A 25,018-nucleotide genomic window follows, 5' to 3' on the forward strand; every position below is an offset into this window, starting at 1 on the left:
ATTTTATGAACGTGCGAGAATTGCGACATTTACTGTTTTTTGCAAATTCTTAAATAATTTATTTTAATCTTGAAATTAATTTTATTCAATATTTTACAAATTTTTTTGTACACATATTTTTTGTTTAATTTACTTTATATGAGCTAACATGAGATACCTCACCGTTTAAAAATTTTTCGACACCATATTCCTAATCAAAATACTAACTACAGTTTTTTACTAATATGATTTGCTCGAAGTATTTTTGTTGTTTCATGAGTTGGCAAAAGCAGGCATCACCGATTATTTTGATTTATTGATTTTTCACCATTTGCACGACGTGTGTGTAAGCAATCGCCACTTCAGTTACGTCGGGGCGTGGTGGCACTTTACTCTACGCCTTGGTTTTTGTTTTCCAACCACCCAGCTACCCAGCCATTCGAACGCACAACACACTTGAGTGTTATCAGACTTGTACACCCGCACAAATTTAGCGCAGTCAAACAATTACACACACATGCATATGCATTTGCACACACAGATACACACATACACATTGCAAGTGGTTTAACAAATGTGGCTCTTTCGCTTTGTAGTCGCACAAGCAAGACCGTAGTGTGTAGATACAAAAAATTTTTAACCTGCACAAAGGATACGCTTTTCAAGAAAGAAATACACAAAAAATTGCATAGTGAAATTGTAGAAGCTTTATTTTATTTAAAGAAGCTATATATTAAGTGAATTTGTGTGAGAAATAAATCAATTTGGTATGCGCGCACATTTTGCTGGTGATGTTGCCATTGTTGAGGCACCAAAAGATGCTGCTGACGACAGCATTGATAAAATTGAGGCCGAGGCAGAGCCACTAGACTCACGTATCGATGAATTTAAACAAGACTCCAAGAATATGGAAGTCGTCTCAGAGTTCATCGACGATGTGCTACAAAAGGCCGAGGTAGAGGCTGAAAAGCAGCAGGATGCGAAAAGTGACAAAGCTTTGCAACAGGTAAAGGAAACCGTAGACTTAACAACCCAAAAAAAAAGGCATTGAATTAAAGAATGTCTTGCAATTTGAATATGTGTGTATGTATGTATGTATATAGGTTTATGGTTAAATTAACAATTTTCTATTTTTCTTTTTGTACTTTCCTGCATAGCAGCCAAAGGAGAAAACGCGTCAGAGTAAGTGCTTTGTTTTTCGCAGTTGTTTTTTGTATTGTTTTTGCTTTTTTCGTTTGGCTAAAAATGAATGTTACGCTTCACATACTAGCATTTATAGTCATATATTGACAAAATTGAAATACATGCATATAATTATGGAAATTTAAATGTAGCTGGATCAAAGTCGCGCACACATTTCGTTGTGTAGAAGACCTTATCGCAAGATTCCTTATAGTTTTTTTCTGTACAAAAATAAACAAGTAATATTAAGTAGTTAAGAGTATTAATTTAAGCAAAACCCTTTATGTTTTTGTTTTCATCTCATAAGTTTTTTTTTTGTATACTTACGCACATCCTTACAAGCATTCAACGCTTCCTTAGCTGGGTCCTGCATCTCAGGTGGCAATATAATTGGAATTTGTGCTAACGCTTTTTGCACGCTAAAATCACCCTTTTTAGTTACCTATAAATAGAAACAAACATGGTATTGTGAAGAGACAATGATAAATATACATGCATATGTGTATATTAGGGTGGGTGAATTTTTTTTTTAATTTATTTTCAGTTTGTTTCTGGGAAAAAAGACTCTTAAACATGCTTAATTACTAAAAAAATTTAAAATTATATATTTCATGTAATAATAATAATAATTAATAATAAATGTAAGCAAATATTGTGTAAAGTGACTCACCGTGCCTGCCAGCTGAGCTATGCATCTGGTATAACACTTAAATTCATTAAAAAAAAATTGTTAGCAAGCTTGTATTAAATTTTTAATTATACGCCTTTAGTAACATATTTTACCTTCAAGTCGCCATTGTTTTCGATAAATTCGCCAGCTCTTAAATTATCCAAAATTTCGGTGGCGATTTTGAATTTGGGTGCGCAACCATTGCGCATCATGTCTAGAGAGGTTTCAAATTGCTGCATTGTTACCTGCAAAATTAAGAAAAATTTAAATAATTTTTATATAAAATTGTTTATATATTTTATATGTGAATTATATTTTCAAAACAATATTTTTTCTAACAATTTTAATTCTTAATTTTTCTTTACAAAAATTATTTTGTTTTGGTATGTCCTGTAAGCCTTCAAAAATCCTTACCGCACTAACAGCTGTGCACGCTAAGAGAGTTAAAAAATATTTTAATGCATTTATTTTCAAATACATTTCCTTATTTTAATAAAAAAAATATATAAATGTTTAAAGTTAACGTTCTCGGTGAAATGATTCGTAACTGAGAAGTTTAGTTACTTTTATAACCTTATTTGAAAACGATACACGGAGCAAAATAGAGTTTTAAGCGACAGAAAATATAGTATGCATGCGAAGACTGAAGAAACATATATATGTACATAAATAAATCATACACTTTGGCGAAAGTTAAAAATACAATTCTTTTGAATTTTTTTAAAATAAATTTTGAATTTTTCATGACGAATTTTAAATTTTTTTCACAAAGTTTTTATTTTTTAAAATCGATTTTAGATTTTTTATATAATTTTTTAATATATTGAAACTTATTTTTTTTCTCTAATTTAATTTTTTTTATTAAAAAATTTTGAATACTTTGCAAAGCCGATTTAAGATTTTTGAAATTTATTTATTTTTGTTTTCTAAGTGTATGAGTTCGCAATCTCAAAATATAGCTTCCGTGCCTTATTAACGAGCAATTAAAAGGAGATAGCTTCAAAACAGTTACAACAGTTATTAAGTTAGGTGACAAGTACTTGGCACACGCTGCTTGGCTTATAATTACATTAGAATCAATCAAATTGAAATGTGATTCTTCAGTGAGCAGTACTAAGTGCCGTAAGACACGAAACGGTGGCCGGGGCGTATGAGTGACTTTTGAAGTCTGTTCAAACAACAATTAAATTTCACTTACATATTTATTTTTATTTTCATTTTCAACGCATATACATATATATTTGTTTGTTGTTTGTGTGTGCCTGTCCAATACTGCATGTTTCGATTCCAATGATAATGCAAAATTTTCCATAATTTTTCTTCCCTTTTTTAACTATGCACCTCCCCACATTTTTGCAAATTAACCAAAAACCAATAACGCTTAACCAAATAAATATCTAAAATAAAAAATAAAAATATATAAAAAATCGCACACAAACACACACGATACTCGACCTAAAAAGGTTTTACTATACCAGATTTCAAGAATGGCAAGATGGTGAACCGTGCGCGCGGTTTGGTGGTACGCCTATTTGATGCTATCTGCAATTGCGCCAACACGGCTGCGGGACCGGCGCAACGCATCAAGTTGCGCGCTAAGCGTGCAGCCTCAGTAGCCACAGCGCCAGCCACGGAGAATGGCACGGAGGGTAATAAAAAACACGAGGTGAATGGCAAGGAGAAGAAGAGCGACAAGAAGCAGAAAGATGCTGCCAAGGCACCGAAGGGCGAACCAGAGGAAGGTGCGGCTACGACTGCAGATGCCGCTGAGGAGGAACCGAAGCAAACGGAAGCTGATGAGCCAGCTAAGCAGCCGGAGCTGGCAGCTGATAAGCAGTAATTTGCACAATTCTGCGGTTAATGCGTGTGAGTTATGAGATGAACATTGCCAATAATTTAATTTCGATTGCTTTAAGGAGTGAGTTCAGACGTTGCACAATATGAGCGGTGAGCGGCGTAGTCGCATACGGTGTGGTGGGGGCGTAGTTTAGAAACGCGCGTTTGCTATACGCACATACCGTTATTACTTTAAAATATAACAGGAAACAGAAAGTTGTTGCTAAAGAAAAAAAATAATAATTAAAAGATTTATATAAAAGTCAATTTCGTAGCATTTACAAATGTATTTAAGAAACCACATGCTCATAGATACACACATATGTATTTATAAGAAGCGCATATGTATATACATATGTACCATAACTTCCATTTTCAAAAGCTCACCACCAAACGCATACGACTTGCCACCTCACCCGTACGCTATCTTCAAGAACTCACGCCTCTATAATCTACATGTAATTGCCGTATTTGCTAAGCATAAGCACATAAAAGAAGAAGCTTACATACCCAAAAATAATATAGAACCACTCAATGGTTTTCCAAGCTCAAGTGCAGCTCAAACGTTGCATTTAATTTGCACAACTACATAAATAAAGAATAAAAACGCTTAACAACAATTAAGAACTTATTAATAATAAATCTCATTCGAGTTCATTCAAATTTCATACTTATATAGAATACTTATTTATAACCATGCCCATATTTCAACTGTCTATTGACAAACCTACCACCGCTCAAAAGAGACTTTTTTCTCCAGACTCTTAGTATTAGTAATCAAGTAGTTATTGAATTGGCTGAGTAACGGTTGTTTCCGAAAAAAAGAAAGACTTAGAAGTGAGCTAACTAAAATAATAGTCGTAAGGCTTGCAAGTTATCCAAAATTTTATATTAAGTATAATACTAGAAAAATGGTTGTTCCAATCCAAAAAGCTCAAAAAAAACTTTTTACCGAACATTAGCAACTTTTTTTTAGAGGTTTGAAAAGCTTTTTTGTTTGCTTTTTCATCTTGCATGTAGCTTGGTTTTTGAGTAAAAGAGGGAGAGAGAGTGAGAGTTATTATAGCTGCAAAAGCTCATTTAAAAATAGTTCAGATGTGATAAGGCAAGATCATTAGAAACTTTTTGAAGTTTTGAAAAGTTTTTGGTTTGAAAATAGCGCAGTAGGTCTTAACTATTTTTCAGTGAGTATAGATTAGCTGTATTGCCACAGCTTCTTTTTCCTTAAGATCATTTGAGGAGGTTTTAAAAGCTTTTTTTGAGAACTTTTTGAGATAGGAGTTATCATAGCAAAAATCAAAGCTTTATAAATCTAGCTGTAAAATCTCCAAAAAAGCTCAAATTATTTAAAAGGGCGATGAAGTAAGATTATGAAATATCTTTTGAAAGTGTGAAAAAGCTTTTTTGTGAGAAGTTTACTCCTTGAGTGAGAGAGAGCAGGAGATATTTATCAAAACAGAAATAAAAGCTTTGCGTTAGCTATAAAAGCTCAATGAAAAATAGTCAAGACGTGAGATCCTGAGAGATTTTTTGGAGATAAGCTATTTCAACCGGGCTATAAAGCTCCCTTAAGAAAACTGAGTTAAAATCAGCTCTGAGATTCTTTTATTTTGATGTTTGGCTTCTTTTTAACATCAATAATACTTGTCAATGCAGGTTAAACAGCGATTGAAACTAAAACGCTCACAAGAAAGCTCTTTTAGCTAGCTAAAACACTTGTTAAAGCTATATTTTAAGTAAATTTAGTTTTTTTTTAGTTTTTTTCTCGAAAATTGCGAACTTTTTGAGAAGTAACAAACCCAAAGTCCATATCTAGGTTTCAAAATCTCTTTTGGTAAAAAAATATTGAACTGTTTACATATAACAAGTATATATCTGTATAGATTTCGAAACAAACAGCCATATCAACAACTACTACCAACAAATATCCACCTAACTGATTTTTATCTATTACAACAATTTTTATATCCAACGGTTTATTAACCTACTTACATACTTACATCTATCTAATGAGGGAATTAAACGAGCACACAATCAATGTATTTTCTAACTAATCAACTTATTATACATGCATACATATTTACATATACATATATATAATCCCAATAATATACTAGTTAAGTGATAATTACTAATTAATTACATACAATTAGCAGATAACTCGGTGTAAATGTTGTATGTAGTTATCATATAACACTTAATGTGACTTTGTGTGTGTGTATGTAATATTTATAATAAAACTAGTTAGATTTGGGCATTCATATGAAACTAAAACATACATATGTATATGGTATATACACACATATGTTTTTGTATGTATTCGAACATAACCTAAATTACAACAATGCGTCTAATACAACCCAAATGTGTACTGATTTTATGAAAGCCACTTAATTTATGCGAATAATTTTTTTTTTGCACCAACTACAGTAAAATGAGACACTGTACTTTTACAGTTGGCACTCACACACACAAATGTATTTACGTATAAATGTATAGGTTATAAAAAAGAAGAAGAAGCAACTGCATAAATTTTCACTTTAGGAACAGTAGTCTGAGTAAATGTAATGAAAAATTTACACTGAAAAAAACTGTTAACAAATTTAAAATAACAGAAAAAAACAAAAAAATTTTGTAAAGCGGAATTTTGTGACAGACTTAAAAAAATAATCATGTTGCATAACTTATCGTAAAAATACATTCATATATGTATTGTGCTTAAAACCCTAAAATGCGGTATATTGTTAATTTTGTACTGTGTATTTATAAACTTTAATGCCTAATAACAACAAAATGTTTCAAATAAAAATTAGCTAACGGTACTTACTGTAAAGCTTCCAAAAGATTTATTATTTTGTAATAAAAAAACAACAACAACAAAAATATATTGTTAGTTGTGTTCGTTTTGTCCTGTGTGCCCTTAAAATTGTTAAGTTTGCTAAATGAATTAGTTTTGTTGCGAATCCCTGTGATTAAATGCCTGAAAACTCTATTGTAACCTGCTAATGAAGAAGAAGAAAATAAAAACCGCTAGTTACCGTGTTTAAAAAATTAGTTAGATGCTTATTTGAGCTTATAAATATATCAAACTTTGTTAAGAAAATAATACTAATTTGTATATTAACTGTAAGCGCTATGGCGGATTTCTACTGATCTCTCTAAGTATGATCTCGAATCAGCTGTTTTTATATTTTAATTTTTTTCAGTAAATTAAAAAAATTGAAATGACTTTTTGTTGTAATTTTTAATATTCCTTTCAAAATAACAATAAATCTTCGATACGACTTTCATATATGGAATTGGTGTAGTATTTTATAACAACAAATGTAAGCAAAATATAAAACCATAAGCAATGTTTCACAAAAATACATAAGAATAAATCTAAACTGTTGCAATAACATATTTCTAAAGTAAAATATGCAATAAAATTCCAATAAATGTAACAAAGTGTTTTAATTACACCCCATGGTTTAAGAGAAGTGTTTTGGTGAGTATGTTAGGTTAGTAGGTTTGATCCAAGCAAAATTGATGGCTGTACTTTGTTTTGTGGTGAGTATGCAGCATTCAATAATTTTTTAAAGTGGAGGTTTCCATGACATAAAACTGTATAAATTCTACGGACATCGTCCGTTCATTGCTGAGGGATACCGTATAAAATACCGGTGGCGTATCTACCATCAATAGGAGGATGGCTAAGAGACTTATGCATATAGGTCTTTTTTTCTTGAAAACCCAATATATGAAAAAGCATAGGCAAAAGTTGGGTACTCTCACCAAAAGTAGCGCTTTAATTCTATGAAATCATAGTTACACAATTAATCTTCTACGGAATTGTTGTTTTGTGGAAAGAGCTGAATAAAACACCACACTTGCGAAAAAATGGGGTGGAACCTCTAGAATACTCGCACAATTTGATTTCATTCCATAAAGGTAGCAATAGTTCTATTGTTCCGGAGCATAGCCTCCTTCAAAGTGGTGACTATTCACTGAGATAGTAGTTGCTAAGGGATGTCTAGAAACAGAACAAAGTAAGATAGGCACTTTTTCTTTAACACCATATCAAAAGCGTCCCACAGTACGCAATTAAACCAAAAAACTCATAACTCAACAATTACGAATGCAATAAACTATGTGCGAAGATGATATCGAACCAAAAGTAATAATAGCAAAAACAATTAAAATACAGTAGCAGACCAGCCCACCCGCCGCTCCAACAACAACACAATACAATAAAATAGCAATAAATCACAGTAAAGTGCAGCTTGAAACCGGCATAACATTTGAATTGTGTAGATATCTTTGGATATACATATGTATGTGTGTATATACGTATGTATGTATGATATATACATTTGTTTGCTATAAGAAATTAAAAATTTTAATCAGCGCTACAAAGAGTCGGAATAAAAAAAAATATCAGCAATAATCGCTTAATACTCGTACGAATATAAAATCAGAGAAAAAACTGGCAATGGGAACGGGTAAGTGGTGACGCTCGCTGCGCGAATCACAGTCAGAGCGCGTCAACATGTGCATAAAAAACTAAGATTGATCGAATTTAGTTGACGAAGTGTGGAGAACCTGAACGGATTTGCTAACTAAGGCGGTGCGTCAATACAGAAAATACAGCAAACGCTCTACAGTAGCAGTGACAGTGGTAAAAAATAGCGTATGAAATATCGGTTTATGATATCCGTATTCGGTGGAAGTGAGTGTAGAAAACCCAAAATAATCTATGAGTGACTCAATGCATAATGTGAAAATATATATATATATCTATATATTTATAATATAAATGCAAAATTCCCATTTTACTCAAAATTTAATTGGTTATCTTGAAATATCTCTGTATAGCATAACGGCAGCATTTTCTTGTATGTTGTATTTTCAAACGACTATAGTTCGAGTTTCGTAAAAAAACAGATGTTTTACAAATGTTACGTAAAAAAAATTCTGTACAGTTTATTTGAGAAAAATTCATAAAAAATTAATAAAAAAAATGAAAATAAAAAAAATAAATAAAAAATAAAAAAAGTCATAATAAAAAAATGCTAAATTAATTTAAATTAATGCAAATTCTCTTTTGAATTAAAAAAAAAAAATAAAAAACAAAAAAAAAATAAAAGAAAGTAATTAAAAATAATAATAATAAAAGCGTGCTATATAAATTTTAATTAATGCATTGATTAGTCTCGCTGCATCTGCTATACCGTTACTTAAAACACAAAAAAATAGAGCAGTGTTAAATACGAAAACCGGCTTAGCGATGAATTGAATTTTTAAATTAAATCAATTTATTTTCAAACAGAAATTGTTGGAAATTTGTTTCTTAACCGGCAAATACCTTTAAACTTGAGACTTTGAAATAATTATTTTTTATTCTTTTCTTCTAAAGCAGCTGATATTTTTATAAATTTTTTCTATACTAACCAAATTATGTGTATCTTTAACCAAAAACATATTTTTTAATTTTTTGAAGTTTTTTTGATAATTTTTTTTTCTTAGCATCATGCGCACACAAAAATCGACAATTCACTTACTTCTTATCGTATGTTTAACACAGCGGGTTCGAGCAACAACTAAGGACTATATTGGTATGTAGTAAAAAATAGACTTTTAAATATACATACATGTGTATATGCATATCAAATAAAAACATAAATATATTCGTTTATCGAATTTATATCATTTATTTTTAAAAAGCTGTCATTCAGTAGCTTAAGGGGTTATTTGGGTTTCGTTCAGCTAAAAACAGGTGAAATATATAACGGTAAAGCGTTTGAGTCTGAAGCGGCTGCGAAAAAATTCAATAGATCACGACCAAATATATATACATCTATTATTTAAGTCGAACTGTGATCTTAATTGAATTAGACTTTCATTAAATTCGGTATAAATGTACATATTAAAATTTTCCCATATCCGCATTAGAGAATCTTTACGTGCTAATAATTGCTGTTAACTGAATATACGTTGTCATTTCATAGATCTACTCGAATTGCCCGACAACGATGAGTTTCTATGGGGTCGGCACGATAACGAAATTGCATATAGCAAAGCGCATTCACAATCTAACGAATATAACAGTACAGGTGGCGGTAGTGATTATCTGATGCGTCACATTTTGAAAAAGCGACAGGTGATTTTCCAAGTAAGTACAGTGCATTTATTTAAAGCGCACGCAATTATCATAGCATGCAGTAAAAATATAACTAGTTTTTCACATAACGGAACTAAGTAATGATTAACTACGTAATAATTTAAATTCATACCTTTTATAGGAAAATAAGGATTACGGCGAGTGCCGCACGGCGTTGGGCGAAGTAGGGCGCTGTCGACATCCGCTCTACTGTCGCATACCGGAATTGAAGGATGATGTCTGGCGCTTGATCTCGCAGTTGTGCATAATCGAAGGGAGGTTAGTTTTGCAAAAAGTTTTTATTTTTCTCTTGCTAATTGGATACTGTTAGTTCGATTGGCATATGTTGCACGCAACATACGGAGTCGCGCTCCAGTCCACAAATTATCAGTGACGTCAATAATAATGGCTTGGAAGAGGCGCGCATAGTCAACAAACCGGAACAACGCGGTTGCGGTCTTACCACCAAACAGTTTCCGCGCATCACTGGCGGTCGGCCAGCTGAACCCGATGAATGGCCTTGGATGGCTGCCTTGATACGTCCCGGTGTGCCGTACGTCTGGTGCGGTGGTGCGCTGGTCACCGATCGGCATGTGCTCACCGCTGGCCACTGCGTACATAAATTCAAATTGGAGGATATATTTGTGCGCTTGGGCGAATACAATACACAGATGATTAATGAGACGCGTGCACGTGATTTTCGCATTGCTAATATGGTCATACATGTAGATTACGATCCGTTGACATATGAGAATGATATAGCCTTGCTGCGTCTGGATCGTGCCACACTATTTAACACGTATATATGGCCCGTTTGTATGCCACCCATTGGTCAAATTTGGGAGGGGCAAGTCGGCGTAGTAACCGGTTGGGGTACGCAAACTTTCGCTGGACCACATTCGGAAATACTTATGGAGGTAGGCATTAAGTTTCACTACAAATTACACGCATATTATATCACATTACGACGTTAGGTGCTGCTGCCCATTTGGAAGCTGGGCGATTGCCGTCGCGCGATGGTTGAACGCATACCGGACACTGTGTTGTGCGCAGGCGTGCGCGAGGGCGGTCAGGATTCGTGTCAGGGCGATAGCGGTGGTCCGCTGCTTGTACAATTGCCTAATCGTCGTTGGGTCACAGTGGGTATTGTCTCTTGGGGTGTACGCTGCGGCGAAGCCAATCGTCCTGGCATGTACACCAGTGTTAATCACTACATGCACTGGATATTACAGAACTCAGATATTTAAGAAAGTTGGTATTATGTACTTAAACATATGTTTCACCCTTAAAAAGCCGTTTATTAAATAAAATTTGTTTAATACTCGCTAGCTGGTTTCGTCGCGAAATTTCAAGTAACTAATCCTACAACAATATACATATATATATATTGAAAATTTATATTATGTGTTTTTTGCATAATGCTTAGCATTGCTACGACACACACTTTTTAAACATCAACTAATTGGGAAAAGCAATTTTATATACATCTTCGTAGGTTGTAGCGAAGTGCGCCTCAATACCGTCGGTTATGTAGGAGGGTAATTCAGCAAAATCTTTCTTATTTTCTTCGGGTAGTATTATGCATGTGATACCTGAGCGTTTTGCCTGTCACGGAATAGCAGTAAAGATTAATTAAAACTATTGCAGTAAATAATTTGGCTTTACTTACAGCAATTGTCTTCTCTTTAATGCCACCCACGGGCAGTACTCTGCCTTTGAGCGACACCTCACCCGTCATTGCCAAATTCTGTCGCACCGGGCGATTTGTTGCCAACGATATTAGCGCTGTGACTATGGTTACACCGGCGCTGGGGCCATCTTTGGGTGTGGAGCCTTCCGGCACGTGTAAATGAATATGCCTGCAAGTCAAGATATAATATTTCAGTAATTAGTTTAAACGCTACTTTTCAACAGCGTACCCTTTCTCTAAGAAAGTATTATCTTCGCTTTTGGTACGCAGATAATTTCGCGCCACAGTTAGCGCAATTTGTGCAGATTCCTTCATTACAGTACCAAGGTTACCCGTTAAGTGTATTGAACCACTGCCATCATCGTCTTTCATGAGTTTGCCAGCCCGGCGTGAAGCTGTTTCAATGTAGAGCGAGGAGCCACCCATAGCGGTCCATGCCAGACCCATAACGACGCCAGGTGGTGTATCTTCGTACATGCGATCCGATGAGAATATATGTTTGCCGAGGAACGTGGTTAGATTGTCGGAGGTTATTGTGAAGTGTGAACCCTCTTTTTTCACGAAGCGGTATGCCACCTTGCGCACAATCTGAAATAATTATTAATTTTAGTTAAATAATAATCTAGTTCGAAGATATAGTCGAACTTACTTTTTCGATGTGTTTTTGCAAGTTTCGTACACCCGATTCGCGGCAATAGCTTCTAATCAGTGTTTTCAACGAGTCATCTTCAATGTCTATATGCTCGGCGGTAATACCGCAATCGCGCATCGCTTGTGGTATCAGATACTGACGCGCGATCGCCATTTTTTCTTCGGCGACATAGCCGGACATCTCAATGAGCTCCATACGATCGCGCAAAGGCTCGGGTATGGTATCTATAACGTTTGCTGTGCAAATGAAAAGCACATGAGATAGATCGACGGGTACATCAAGGTAATGATCGAGGAAATTGGCGTTTTGTTCGGGATCGAGAAGTTCAAGCAAAGCAGAACTGGGATCGCCCTGGTAGCCTCTAGCGAACGTAAAGCATTTATTTTTATAGCATTTAGTTAAATAGTTTATGAGGTTATTTTGTTACTCACTTGCCAATTTTGTCAACTTCATCGATAAGTACCAAAGGATTCTCAGTCTTTGTCTTCTTTAAACATTGTATGAGTTTACCGGGCATGGCACCCACATATGTGCGCCGGTGGCCTTTTATTTCAGCAACGTCGGTCATGCCGCCAACACTGAAGCGGAAATATTCACGGTTTAAAGCGCGTGCAATGGAGCGGGCTGAAAAGGCGTAGGCTTGAGTATAGAAGAATTAAAAATTAACGGCATTATTATATACCTATGCTCGTCTTGCCCACACCAGGTGGTCCATGGAAGCAGAGAATTTTGCCCTGTGTGCTGCCTTTCAAATGGCTCACAGCAATAAATTCCAAAATACGTTTCTTAATGTCTTCCATGCCGTAGTGGTCATGATCTAAAATTTCTTGTGCTTGTTCCAAACTCAAGTTCTCTGTGCTCGTAACACCCCATGGTAGCGAAGTTAACCAGTCCAAGTAATTACGTGTAACGCTGTAATTTTGTTAAATATTGTTATATTTGCTTTGTAATATAGGTAATATTTATGTAAGTACTTGAATTCTGAACTATGGCTCTCCAAGAAATTCAGCTTGTTCAATTCTTCATCAATAACTGTCATAACATTCTCAGGCACGGTTTTGTCTTTTAATTTCTCACGGTATTTCTCGCCAATCGCATCCTTATCGTCCTTTTCTATGCCCAATTCTTTTTTAATCACTTTAAGCTGTTCTTGGAGTATATATTTGCGATGTTGTTGCTTTACCTTCTCCTCAACTTCACGTCCAATTTTCTGCTGCAGCTTTGATAATTCCAGCTCTTTCTTGAGCAAAGCCAGAGCAAGCAACAAACGTTTGGGTATCTGAGAAGAATATTTTATAAGCGAAGTCTGCATAATATTTGATTTTATACAAAGTGTTACTTACATCCATTTCCTCCATGATCTTTTGTAGCTCCTCGGGTTCTGCAGCAGAGAGCGACGCGCCTAAATCACACAGATATACTGGATTATCCACCACACGTTGATTTTGGTGCAACATTTGCTGCAAACTCTCCCTGTGAGATATTAAAAATTAAATATATTATACATTTTAATTTGCATTAAGCTTGCCTGTATAATGGATTCATAGTTATAATATCCCGTATTGTTTTTATCACTTCCTGCGTGAGTGCTTTCACTTCCTCGGTTTGTTTGTATTGTTCATGCTTCACATTTTCAACTTCAACCATAAGCACAGGTTGAGGTACACTGCCAGCTGTTGGAGGTATTTGTGTTGTTCCTGCCGCAGGCGGTACAGCAGTTCCTGCTGGTGGTGCTACCTCTTCTGTTTTCTCAGTTGTTGCCTTGGCACCTTGATTGGGATCGCGCTTGGATATACGACCTGTACGCGCTTTCCGTGCTAACTTACGTCGTTCCAATTCAGTTTGTTCTTCAGCTGGGATGTTCAATTTTACATTAAAGAGTGGAAAATGTATTGTCGTCTTCTTCTCTGAGTGGAGAGCATTATGACGAAATATTTTCTTATATATATTGTCAAAAGACTAACTGATATATGAAGGGGTTAAGGTAGGAAGGAGGAAGGGATGGGAAGAGTGAATGGGTAAAGTGATACCGTTAGATGAATTGTTAATCGGTGCAATGGAGCTCTCATCAAACTAGTGTCTTCTTAGTAATGAGTGGGTCTTTGGAAGCAACAAAGTAATTTTCTGGTTAAAGTTGCACTTTCCATTCCCCCTAGTTATGAATTTTATACATATAACAGTAATAATAAAAATATTTACCTTTCGGCGTTGGGATTAGGTCCTCTAAAATTTGTCCAGTAATTTTAATACGTCTGTGTGCCACAACCACCATACGTAATTTATCGCCCAAATCTTGCAGCTCTTGTATCTGTGCAAATGTTCCTACATTGTACACTTCATCCAATTTTTCCACCACTTCCGACTCATTTTCATTGTCCTTCTTCATGAATACACCTACATATGGCTGATTTAACTTAACTTTGCGTCTAATTAAATCAATAACTATTGGATTTGAAACCTACAAGCATATAAAATTATATAATACATTAAGAAATTTTCAACTGGAAAATATATTAGTGTATTTGCATTTGATTTTGCTTTCATAACGCACTTCTAGAATTTTCATAAAGCGGGGAAATACTGGATTACGTCGCGTAGCGAGCAGCGGCAAATGTGGCCACACTTCTGGCACCGCCACAGTCGCCGGCAACTGCGGATCCTTATTCACTATGTATTCGGTAGAGTCAGCTTCCAACTCCTCTTCTTCATCTTTTTTTCGATTAGTGCAATAATTGCGGGCGCTGATTGTACTCGATCGTAGTAATAAGCCTACGCTGCTGGCGTCGATGCGCCGCTGAAGTGTTCCATAACGCCAATTTGAGCGTATTAAAGAGTGTGTTGCATGTTGCTCTTGCGCCACGAGTGTACCAATGCTGCGTGCCAATGAGCGGTGCTTCAGAAGACGCGTTAACATTTTTTAAAACAATATTTTCATATAAAGTATCGTAACTGTTTTGAAAATGTTATTATTTAGGAAAAAATGATAGAACACTAACGGCAGTGCGAAGTACTTTTCTATTTCTTTATCAACGACAACGTGAAATGGCAATCAGAAAAAAATTACAATAAAAAAATGACAGAAAAGACGAGAAAATAATTGAAATCATATGGCGAGGTGTGTTTAGTATGCATTGGGTGACGCAATTCATTGTCTATGTTTTGAAATATATTATGTAAAATATATGCAGTGCACCATTTTCTGCTAGAAAACTTAACGTAAATATATAAATTAATTACAAAATATTTTTTTAAAACATGGCCTTCATTCAGAAAAATTGCAATTTTCCAATTGAAAGAAAACAGTTGGCAGCAATGTTTAGTTTGCCTTATTTCTTTACAGTGATGGCTAAAATATTGGTATTCTTTTATGATATTACAATACAGTCGACGCTTACAGTAAGTCCGTAAGAATAAAGTCTAATATATTGTATAAAACTGCACACATACATATAAGCAAATAAGGTCTCGCAGGATCACTCACTACGATGAAATAAATCTTCCGTTCTTAGGTTTATTGGACAGTTTATTGATTCTACATAATATAATTAATTTTTTATTTAAAAAAAATAAAAATATATTTACAATATTATCAAAGACTCTTGAAAGTTGAGTGGGAAACGAACACCAATACAAACACACATTAAAAAGATTGCAGATTAAATCATATACACATATATATACGTTGTATGTATATACATACAAACATACCTATTCCGAACCGATAGAGGTTATTAAGCGAAAGACAAGCGATAAATATTAATCTTTGATTGTAAACACATACACATGTATGTACATTTAGCCCAAAGCAATGTACGCATTGACGTTGTCAATATTTGCACATATGTATGTGTGTACACATACACCTACAAGCATTCTTTTCAAATCGTCAAAGCTCGTGTGTGACAGCATGCAGACGAATTAATTAATCTGTAAAGATCAGAATTGTTTTGGTATTGCTGTGGATAATAACTGTTTGATAAAATTTGAATTGAAAATATAACGCTAATAATTTATGGCGAATAAAAAACTACGAACAAATAGCTAGAGACCAATAAAAAGTTCCAACAATATCGATAGAATGTAGGAATGCCGGTTGCGAATGGCGATTAGATATAAATATGTACATTTGTATTGACAGCTTTTGCTTATTTACTGCATGACACCCCAATGTGCTTACGGCGAGGAAGAGGAGCAACTGGAATCCACTTGACTGCAAGCATCACTCGAAAACAATTAATAAATACGATTGCAGAATATATTAAATCATTGACACCACAGCGCACATACGGCGCGTGAACAAACATACAAGTGCCTGTTCATTCATATTTGCATGTGTATATGTATGCAGTTGACGGAAGGCAACACAGCAGACGGCAATAGGCGGCGGGTGGTTGTTAGCAAATACATTTAGTGTGTAATTCCACATTCGATCGTCAACATTGTCAGTCTTTGGGTGACGCTGGTGCCTGCCTATCAAACAAAAATTTCATTGAAAGCACAGCAAAACGGGTGAAAGTGAGAAATTGGGAAAAGTTGAAGAAACAATTGAAATTTTGCCAAAAAGTGTAAGTTATTACATCTAAGAAGATCTAGAATTGAAAAAAAAAGTTTTAGAATAAATTTTTACATTAAAATAAGTTCTTTTTGGCATGTATGGCATATGTACTTATGTATGTATGTTATACAGAAGTTAGCTTTGAACCGAATTTTTTATAGAGATTTTTAGGCAACAGCAGGATTGTGTAGTTTGCGTACAAAAGTGTAGAGATCAAAGTGGATAAGACTAAATAGTTCTAAAATACATATTTTTGAGGCATTTTTGTTTATTTACGATTAATTAAATTTTTTATTTATTTATTTATCACCAAATGAAGAAAAAATCAAACGGCATATGATTCAGAGAAACTAAAACAGATGCCAAAAATTCAGAAAAAATTTAAAATTGCCTTAAAAATTCATTTTTATTCATCACCAAACATCAATGAAAAAAAAAAATACAATCAAAAAATAGAAATAAAAAAATAATAAAAATATGAGAAAAAAATATTCATTTACTCCACTTTAATATGCATATATCAGTGTTAAATTTATTAAAAAAAAAATGTTAACGTTGCCATTAAGTGTTATTTTTATTTTTATTTTGAAAATATATTTTTTAGCAATTTTTTTTTTAAACAAAACAAATATAGTAGAAATTAAAACTAATTAGCTTGAATTTCAAGGTTAAATAATTATATAAAATTCTTCATAACTGTACTTTTTTATAAAGAAGAAATAACTAAATATAGCTCTTGATAGGACTAAGGTAATTTACTTTTCTTAACAACAAAATTCAATTACCTAATTATTTGAAATTTCTCAGATAATACCAATAATAAAAACTCCAAAACAATAAGAAAAAACTGACCACAGTTAAACCAAATAAAACAATTAGTGCAGACAAAATATAAGCAACCATAAAAACAACAACAACGGCGATAATATAACACAATTACATAAACATAAACATGTCAAGCGTAACAAAAACTACAGCAACAACACAAAACAAAGTGGATGAGATTGATAAGATACGTCTTAATCTAGCCGATGATTGGAAAGTGCTGGGCTCCGTCTATGATTTGTTGAAAAATGGGAAAGCGTTTTGTGTGTCCGATGCCGACCGCGATGCAGTAAAAATTGTCGACTTTAAGCAGCCGAACGAAATGAAGGTAAGTTAACACAAATACAGCTGAAAATGTACTTTAAGTGAAGCTTGGTATATTGTATATTTGTATGTATGCATATTATGAGGCGCTAAGGCTTGTTGAAGCAGTGGGTGTTACAAAAATGTAGTGGTAAGCTCAAGCTGCGGGGTATATGTACATATGTATGTAGTTGCTGGTATCGAGCGCTAATATACATATACTATACAACGTTGCATACATATGTACATATATACATATGTAGACGCTGGTACCGAGCGCTATGTATGTATGTATATAGTTAGTGCTTGCCACCGAGAAAGCGGCTTAAATGCCACAAAACTGTCAACACACTTTGGCGACACAGAATGATTTGAAACCGTTGGCTGTAGCTTGCAACAGCGGATGACGACAACGACGACGTGTCACTGCCATGGTCAAATCGAGTTTGGCGCAGGCGGGTGTGTTTTGGATCGCGAAATCCGCTGACAATGCTTGTGCAGCGTCGGCGAGCTCTAGCGATGACAAGGCGTTATTCGTGAACACTGGATTTGCAATTAAAAAGTGTGTCAAGTTTATTTTTCTTTTAACGGATTTAAACATTTTCATTTTGACCGGCATTTTTATGGCAAATCGAACGGCGATTCAATCACTAAGTCAGTGAATAGACACAATGCACATACAAACATATATATATATATGCACATATATGTGTATACACAAATGCGAGCCGGCAAAGCCGTTCGTCTTTTCACTTCACTTTGAAAATTATTTTGTCAACATGTCAGCAACTGTTGCTGTTGCTCGAAACTATGTAGTTGCTATGTTGTGCGCCATGTTGCTATGTGTTACTGCTTGCTGTTGTTACGTTTTTGTTGTCGTTGCCACAAAGTTGATCCGCTGTTGACCGTCGCTGATACATGATCATGTTCGTAGATTGTCATGTTTTGATTTTTGATTAGGATTGTGTGTACTCATAGGTATTTATATGCTGGTATATGCTATTCACATGCTGTGTGCGCGCTTGTTACAAACATAGGCTTAAGTTTAAATACGTCTATATTTATTTTCTACCAATGCACGGTTTTACGCACCAATTGTGTGTCTTAGCTTTGATTGGTGCTGCGAACTGTTAAAACCGTGATTCAATTTATGATATTTTAATTTTGGTTGCAGCGTTTAAAGTAAAAATCATTTATTATGCAGTAGCGACTTTAAGGAGCGTGGACGCTTAGTTAAATGGTATAAATTTTCACTAAGCTGATGGTAGCTCTGATCGGCCAGTTTGTATAAAAGCTATATCCTATAGTGGTACAATCTAAGCAAGTCCACAACCGTTATTTACATTTGGGGTCAATGAACCTTTTGTTCATATTTAGCCAAGTTCACAACTTTTGTTTACATTTGGGGTCACTGACCCTTTTGTTTACATTTTATGAAGTTAATGACTCCTTTCTTTACATTTTATGGGGTCAATAACTTTTTGTTTACATTTTGTCAAGGTCATTGGTCCATTTGTTTACATTTAGCTAAGTCCATAACCTTTATTTACATTTGGGTCGGATTGTTTACATTTTATGGGTTTATGTAAACAAGTTGGTGGACTAATATTGTAGATATAAAAAGATGATTGACCGCAAAAACGGAAAGCAGTGAAATTCTAAAAAATAAACAGTAGAGATTAGAGATAGAGTATTTAAAGTTTTAATTGCATCCACAGGCGAACAGCTGTTTCCATTTTTGTTACGAATTATTGATATTTATGGTTTTATTAGAACTTACAACTAATTTTGTTGCTAGGTACTATAATCGCCGAACTTCTGCTAGCGCTCGATGCGCCGCATTGTACCACTATCTGTTAAAGACTAAGTTTTAATATGCTCTCGACATAATATGGTATTTATTTTCCTACTATGTATGGTGTATTAATCACAGCTATTCAATTTCGCTCTCGTGTTTTATACTTTTTGACTATTTGACGTTTATACCAACGTTAGACGTACATACTAGCAACGATTTGTCGAATTATCGATGGTTTGCAACCTAAACATTACTTCGTTATACTGAGACCGAATAAAAATTAAAAAAAAGTCAAAAGTAAAAGAGCAGAATTAGAAACGTTTGGAAATGAAAAAAAATATTATCAGTTTACTCTCATTATCTTTTGGGGAAGCATAATTTCAATGAGTGCTGATAAGCATGGTACAAAAAACCTATATTTTTTATAAACAATTATAAATACAAATATACAATAATTAATCAACATCAACCTCCTTCTCCATAGCAATTGATTGACCTCAGCATCGATGAGAACAAAACACATACCATAGCAGAGATAGAGGACTTGTGTCGGCTGGTAATTAAATATTCAGTAAAAACCAATCATGGCCGGTTTCATAATCAGCTGTTCGGCCAAATGGATCCGTATGGTTTGATAGGGCAATGGATCACCGATGCGCTCAATGCAAGCGCGTAAGTAAAATATTGAAAATACATATTTATTTACACATAATATATTATGCGATTCCACAGACCTAACAATTTCACACTAATTTTTATATTTCCTCTTTTTTTTTTAATAAAATAACAGTTACACATATGAAGTGGGTCCCGTCTTCTCGCTGATGGAAACGGAAATCATACGTACCGTTTGCCAATTGGCTGGTTATGCTGAAGGTGATGGCATCTTCTCACCTGGTGGCTCCATGTCTAATATGTAAGTAAATTTCTACAATGCTAAGACACCAGAAATACTTGTATACATACGTTCGTTTATTAAATAAGTGTAAGTTCGTATGCAAAAACAGTTATGCCTTGGGCCAACACTTGACTTTGACACATTGAAAATATTAGATTTAGCTGAGTTGTCTTAAGCGGTTCACTATCAAGATGTTCAATGGCAAGTGTTACTTTAGGGCTAATTACTCACTCACACGACTAGCGGTTAGACAGTTAGAAAAACCGCAAGCAAAGGCATTGTTTTGCCTGTGTTATTTTAGGGTGGGTCCGACAAGCGTTTTGACGGCTCAAAAGCTTATTTACATACAAAAATATGTATTCATTTGAGTGAGCCTCGCGGTCAGAGACAAAGTGGTCAAACTACAGGGCTTTTCAAGCAATTAAGAGTAGGATTTCGCATATGATTACACTGAGAGAAATTTACTATCTCATTCTTAAATTTATTGAAACAAAATTGTGATGTAAAGACTTCTAATATTGAAAATTATATTACTAACGATTAATTTTTAACTCTTCGAAATATCGCTCGAATATTCTTGAATTTTACAGCATTCCTCCAAAATTCCGAAAGATCTACTTAAGTATCACAAACTTATGTTCGTAGCTTACTTGGTCAGTCGTTCTAAACGATTTTGACCAACCATTCTGACTAACAGCTTTTCCGTTCCAAGAACAATCAGTTACGCGAACCTGAATATATTTACATATACTCGACCTAAGACTGCCAAATACATAGGTGGCATATCTGAAATTATTTGAAAAAAAATATTTTATACTGTTTCGAAGCTTGCTAACCATACCGAATTTTCGTCAAAAATTTTCGCCGTGTCTACAAATCTGCTTTATTATCTACTCAACAACTCTCTTCTATTCACTTCAGGTATGGCCTTGTCTTGGCTCGCTATAGCCGTCACCCTCAAGTGAAGACCGCCGGCTTGTTTGGCATGCGTCCACTTGCTCTCTTCACATCTGAAGAGTCACATTATAGCTTTGTTAAGGCCGCGCATTGGCTGGGTCTAGGCGCCGATAATTGTGTAGTTGTCAAAACAAATGAACGCGGTCAAATGTTAACAAACGATTTGGAGGCAAAGATTTTGAAAGCGCAAGAGTCGGGATGCGAACCGTTCTTTGTGAATGCTACCGCTGGCACCACTGTGTTGGGAGCGTTCGATGATCTCAATGCGATAGCGGATGTGTGTGAAAAATATGGCTTATGGTTGCATGTAGATGTGAGTATTTAAGTCATTAGCCGATACAAAATTCTATAATTGTTATAAGTATAATCCTTACATTATTATTTTTATTATTATTCACGCGCAGGCATGTCTTGGCGGTTCGGCGTTGCTTTCTTATCGAAATCGTCACTTGTTAGCCGGTCTCGATCGCACTAACTCTTTCGCCTGGAATCCGCATAAATCGCTCGGTGCGCCACTGCAATGCTCGCTCTTTTTGACACGTGAGCGTGATCTACTCACACGTTGCAATAGCATACAGGTGAACTATCTCTTTCAGCAGGACAAATTTTACGATGTATCCTATGATACAGGCAATAAGAGCGTACAGTGCGGCCGTAAAATTGATGCTTTCAAATTTTGGTTAATGCTGAAGGCGCGTGGTTACGGCAGCTTTGGACGTTTGCTGGATCATGCCATAGATATTTCGAAAGTTCTCGTTGAAAAAATCAAGCAACGTGGCAGTGAACGCTTTCGTTTGGTTCTGGAAGATAATCAATATATGAATGTTTGCTTTTGGTACATACCGAAGGCGCTAAGGGGACTTGAAGAAACACCAGAGTGGCGAGAGCGTTTATATACGGTGAGTAATCGAAAGTTTTCCGAAGTACAATGAAAATTTTATTATACCCTGAATGGAATATTAACTTTGCCCTGACATATGAAACACCCCGAAGGAAAAGTCGGATGCTCTATAAAATATATTTATTAAAGATTAGAAGGATAAGTTGAGTATATGTCCGTTTTTCCGTCCGTTTGTATATGCGCAACGCGGCGTGATGTTCATCTTAGCACTGGCCACGCACAGTGTCTGCGTTTCTTTTATAGCGCCAGCTGGCAGCCAGCTTCCCGCGAAATCAACTCGCGACTGTTAATCTACATCACCTCGCGACTGTTAAAGTACATGACATCGCGGCGCGGAAGTCGCTTAAGCACTGGCCAGGCACTGTGCCTGCATTTTTTTTATAGCGCCAGCTGGCAGCCAGCTTCCTGCGAAATCACCTAGCGACTGTTAATCTACATCACCTCGCGATTGTTAAAGTACATGACATCGCGGCGCGGAAGTCGCTCAAGCACTGGCCAGGCACTGTGCCTGCATTTCTTTTATAGCGCCAGCTGGCAGCCGGCTTCTCGCGAAATCACCTCGCGAGTGTTAAACTACATAACATCGCGGCGCGAAAGTCGCTTAAGCACTGGTTAGGCACAGTGCCTGTGTTTCTTTTATAGCGCCAGCTGGCAGCCGGCTTCCCGCGAAATCACCTCGCGACTCTCAAACTACATCACCTCGCGACTATTAAAGTACATGACATCGCGGCGCGGAAGTCGCTTAAGCACTGGCCAGGCACGTTGCCTGCGTTTCTTTTATAGCGCCAGCTGGCAGCCAGTTTCCCACGAAATCATCTCGCGACTGCTAAACTGCATGACATCGCGGCGCGGAAGTCGCTCAAGCACTGGCCAGGCACTGTGCCTGCATGTCTTTTATAGCGCCAGCTGGCAGCCAGCTTCCTGCGAAATCACCTAGCGACTGTTAATCTACATCACCTCGCGACTGTTAAAGTACATGACATCGCGGCGCGGAAGTCGCTTAAGCACTGGCCAGGCAATGTGCCTGCGTTTCTTTTATAGCGCCAGCTGGCAGCCAGCTTCCTGCGAAATCACCTAGCGACTGTTAATCTACATCACCTCGCGACTGTTAAAGTACATGACATCGCGGCGCGGAAGTCGCTCAAGCACTGGCCAGGCACTGTGCCTGCATTTCTTTTATAGCGCCAGCTGGCAGCCGGCTTCTCGCGAAATCACCTTGCGACTGTTAAACTACATCACATCGCGGCGCAAGAGTCACCTAAGCACTGGCCAAGGACAGTGCCTGCGTTTCTTTTATAGCGCCAGCGGACAGCCAGCTTCCCGCGAAATCACCTCGCGACTGTTAAACTACATCACATCGCGGCACGAGAGTCACCTAAGTACTGCCTATGAAATTTTGCTCAGATTGTTTATAAAAGCGAAACTACAAGCTTCGAACGTATTGTTTAGTTCGGATCACTATAGCAAATAGCTGCAGTACAAACTGAGAGATAGAGTTCACCATGTACCCTTTTATAATATAATATATGTACATACTTGTCAAGTATATCAAAGCGTCAGTGCAGACGAAGCTAACTTTTTTTGTTTTTAAATTTACATGTTTTTAGGTTGCACCAAAGATTAAGGAGCGTATGGCTTATAGCGGCACTGTGATGATCGGTTATACGCCACTACAATATCGTGGCTTGGGCAATTTTTTCCGCATGGTGTTTACTTGTTTCCCAGTGCTAGAGGAAGCGGAACTAGATTTTATTTTGAATGAAATCGAGCGCTTGGGCGAAGAGTGCGAGTATTAATCGGAGATAGTTTAGGTTATTACAATACACTTAAGACTATTTCTTAAGCTTAATTTACAATAAAATGCAAAATAAAAATATAAGAAAATTTATTTGTGAAAAATGTCTTTTAACATGGATTCATTTGATTAATTTCTGCTTTAATGATTACACAAATCTGTGTAAGTTTTTTTAAGTAAAATTTCCTCATATGTTTTGGAATAGAACTCATTCCAAACTACGTTGTTCACTACACATCGAAACTTGTAAAAACTTCAATCAATGGTAATCGGTCACATGAAATAAATTACAAGGAACCGGGTGCCTGGAGTCGCAGAATATTAAAAGTAAGGAAACATTAAAGGAATACGTTAAAATAAAGCATATGGTTAAAAAAAAAAGTAAAAACAAAAACAATAAGTAAGAATGAGCTGAGTTCGGGCGCAACCGAACATACCTGCAAAAATACCTTAAGGGGTTATACACAGTAAGAAGGCAAAAGTATAAAAACAAAGCAGTCACTCTTTATTAGCATTGATGTTAACAAACTTTTTGGAATTGCTGTTATACTCCTGGGCAACAAAGCAATGCAATTTGTTCGTTTAATGTTACTGCAAACCCGCCGAGTGATCCTCTGTAATTTCGTTACAGCATGAACAAAAGTGTGGGAATGTTACATACATACATATTCGCGCAGACAAAGCAGCAGTTGTCTCGTCATCACGAAGCAGGTGAGCAGCACTGCAGAAAATGCAACTGAATGACCGAATGTTAATACAATTTTATTCATGTTGGTTAACATTCTTTGCTTATAGTCGTGTGTCGGTAAGTACGCGTCGGTACGTGATCGCGAGCAAA

At 35.8% G+C, this 25,018-nt stretch overlaps 5 protein-coding genes across 10 annotated transcripts; 3 read left to right on the forward strand and 2 right to left on the reverse strand.

The window, feature by feature from the left end:
- On the forward strand, nucleotides 1-6,793 carry LOC105229442 (uncharacterized). 4 transcript variants are annotated; one of them, XM_011209740.4, is made up of 3 exons: nucleotides 1-985; nucleotides 1,137-1,161; nucleotides 3,295-6,793. In XM_011209740.4, exons 1-3 carry the CDS (start codon nucleotides 749-751, stop codon nucleotides 3,669-3,671), a joined length of 639 nt encoding a protein of 212 aa, XP_011208042.2. In that variant the 5' UTR covers nucleotides 1-748; the 3' UTR covers nucleotides 3,672-6,793. The 4 variants fall into 4 exon arrangements, with proteins under 4 accessions (XP_011208042.2, XP_011208044.2, XP_011208043.2 ...); XM_011209742.4 differs by having other exon boundaries at nucleotides 3,310-6,793; XM_011209741.4 differs by having other exon boundaries at nucleotides 1,140-1,161.
- On the reverse strand, nucleotides 1,244-2,462 carry LOC105229441 (general odorant-binding protein lush). The gene is made up of 5 exons (XM_011209738.4): nucleotides 2,246-2,462; nucleotides 1,945-2,076; nucleotides 1,832-1,867; nucleotides 1,489-1,603; nucleotides 1,244-1,382 (listed from the first exon to the last, which is right to left on the reverse strand). Exons 1-5 carry the CDS (start codon nucleotides 2,309-2,311, stop codon nucleotides 1,294-1,296), a joined length of 438 nt encoding a protein of 145 aa, XP_011208040.2. The 5' UTR covers nucleotides 2,312-2,462; the 3' UTR covers nucleotides 1,244-1,293.
- A 1,370-nt stretch (nucleotides 6,794-8,163) lies between the features above and the next one.
- On the forward strand, nucleotides 8,164-11,204 carry LOC105229438 (proclotting enzyme). Of its 2 annotated transcripts, none has more exons than XM_011209735.4 (6): nucleotides 8,164-8,324; nucleotides 9,173-9,261; nucleotides 9,655-9,818; nucleotides 9,949-10,085; nucleotides 10,138-10,723; nucleotides 10,781-11,204. In XM_011209735.4, exons 2-6 carry the CDS (start codon nucleotides 9,177-9,179, stop codon nucleotides 11,051-11,053), a joined length of 1,245 nt encoding a protein of 414 aa, XP_011208037.2. In that variant the 5' UTR covers nucleotides 8,164-8,324; nucleotides 9,173-9,176; the 3' UTR covers nucleotides 11,054-11,204. The 2 variants fall into 2 exon arrangements, with proteins under 2 accessions (XP_011208037.2, XP_011208036.2); XM_011209734.4 differs by having other exon boundaries at nucleotides 8,169-8,375.
- On the reverse strand, nucleotides 11,177-15,206 carry LOC105229440 (lon protease homolog, mitochondrial). Of its 2 annotated transcripts, none has more exons than XM_011209737.4 (11): nucleotides 14,700-15,206; nucleotides 14,348-14,606; nucleotides 13,677-14,001; nucleotides 13,492-13,621; nucleotides 13,123-13,427; nucleotides 12,831-13,060; nucleotides 12,580-12,772; nucleotides 12,146-12,509; nucleotides 11,726-12,084; nucleotides 11,476-11,665; nucleotides 11,177-11,411 (listed from the first exon to the last, which is right to left on the reverse strand). In XM_011209737.4, exons 1-11 carry the CDS (start codon nucleotides 15,060-15,062, stop codon nucleotides 11,265-11,267), a joined length of 2,865 nt encoding a protein of 954 aa, XP_011208039.2. In that variant the 5' UTR covers nucleotides 15,063-15,206; the 3' UTR covers nucleotides 11,177-11,264. The 2 variants fall into 2 exon arrangements, with proteins under 2 accessions (XP_011208039.2, XP_011208038.2); XM_011209736.4 differs by having other exon boundaries at nucleotides 13,677-14,055.
- A 920-nt stretch (nucleotides 15,207-16,126) lies between these two features.
- Nucleotides 16,127-24,273, forward strand: LOC105229437 (cysteine sulfinic acid decarboxylase). The gene is made up of 7 exons (XM_011209733.4): nucleotides 16,127-16,713; nucleotides 17,511-17,856; nucleotides 20,114-20,301; nucleotides 20,420-20,545; nucleotides 21,449-21,797; nucleotides 21,889-22,383; nucleotides 23,993-24,273. Exons 2-7 carry the CDS (start codon nucleotides 17,656-17,658, stop codon nucleotides 24,179-24,181), a joined length of 1,548 nt encoding a protein of 515 aa, XP_011208035.2. The 5' UTR covers nucleotides 16,127-16,713; nucleotides 17,511-17,655; the 3' UTR covers nucleotides 24,182-24,273.
- The last annotated feature ends 745 nt before the right edge of the window (nucleotides 24,274-25,018 follow it).

The sequence above is a fragment of the Bactrocera dorsalis genome, chromosome 5 (genome assembly GCF_023373825.1).
Source record: "Bactrocera dorsalis isolate Fly_Bdor chromosome 5, ASM2337382v1, whole genome shotgun sequence".
Lineage (NCBI taxonomy): Eukaryota > Metazoa > Arthropoda > Insecta > Diptera > Tephritidae > Bactrocera > Bactrocera dorsalis.

Bases quoted from the DNA above. Each gene is read 5' to 3' on its own strand.
- LOC105229442 (XM_011209740.4), top strand. From the start codon at position 749: ATGCGCGCACATTTTGCTGGTGATGTTGCCATTGTTGAGGCACCAAAA. The intron at 986-1,136 runs GTAAAGGAAACC...TTTCCTGCATAG, and splicing joins GTGACAAAGCTTTGCAACAG to CAGCCAAAGGAGAAAACGCG. The intron at 1,162-3,294 runs GTAAGTGCTTTG...CGACCTAAAAAG, and splicing joins AAAGGAGAAAACGCGTCAGA to GTTTTACTATACCAGATTTC.
- LOC105229441 (XM_011209738.4), bottom strand. From the start codon at position 2,311: ATGTATTTGAAAATAAATGCATTAAAATATTTTTTAACTCTCTTAGCG. The intron at 1,604-1,831 runs GTGAGTCACTTT...TTCTATTTATAG, and splicing joins TAGCTCAGCTGGCAGGCACG to GTAACTAAAAAGGGTGATTT. The intron at 1,383-1,488 runs GTAAGTATACAA...ATTTTTGTACAG, and splicing joins GAATGCTTGTAAGGATGTGC to AAAAAAACTATAAGGAATCT.
- LOC105229438 (XM_011209735.4), top strand. From the start codon at position 9,177: ATGCGCACACAAAAATCGACAATTCACTTACTTCTTATCGTATGTTTA. The intron at 10,086-10,137 runs GTTAGTTTTGCA...GGATACTGTTAG, and splicing joins TTGTGCATAATCGAAGGGAG to TTCGATTGGCATATGTTGCA. The intron at 10,724-10,780 runs GTAGGCATTAAG...TTACGACGTTAG, and splicing joins ATTCGGAAATACTTATGGAG to GTGCTGCTGCCCATTTGGAA.
- LOC105229440 (XM_011209736.4), bottom strand. From the start codon at position 15,062: ATGTTAACGCGTCTTCTGAAGCACCGCTCATTGGCACGCAGCATTGGT. The intron at 13,622-13,676 runs GCAAGCTTAATG...AATATCTCACAG, and splicing joins ACTATGAATCCATTATACAG to GGAGAGTTTGCAGCAAATGT. The intron at 13,428-13,491 runs GTAAGTAACACT...TATTCTTCTCAG, and splicing joins AGATCATGGAGGAAATGGAT to ATACCCAAACGTTTGTTGCT.
- LOC105229437 (XM_011209733.4), top strand. From the start codon at position 17,656: ATGTCAAGCGTAACAAAAACTACAGCAACAACACAAAACAAAGTGGAT. The intron at 20,546-21,448 runs GTAAGTAAATTT...TATTCACTTCAG, and splicing joins GGTGGCTCCATGTCTAATAT to GTATGGCCTTGTCTTGGCTC. The intron at 21,798-21,888 runs GTGAGTATTTAA...ATTCACGCGCAG, and splicing joins GCTTATGGTTGCATGTAGAT to GCATGTCTTGGCGGTTCGGC.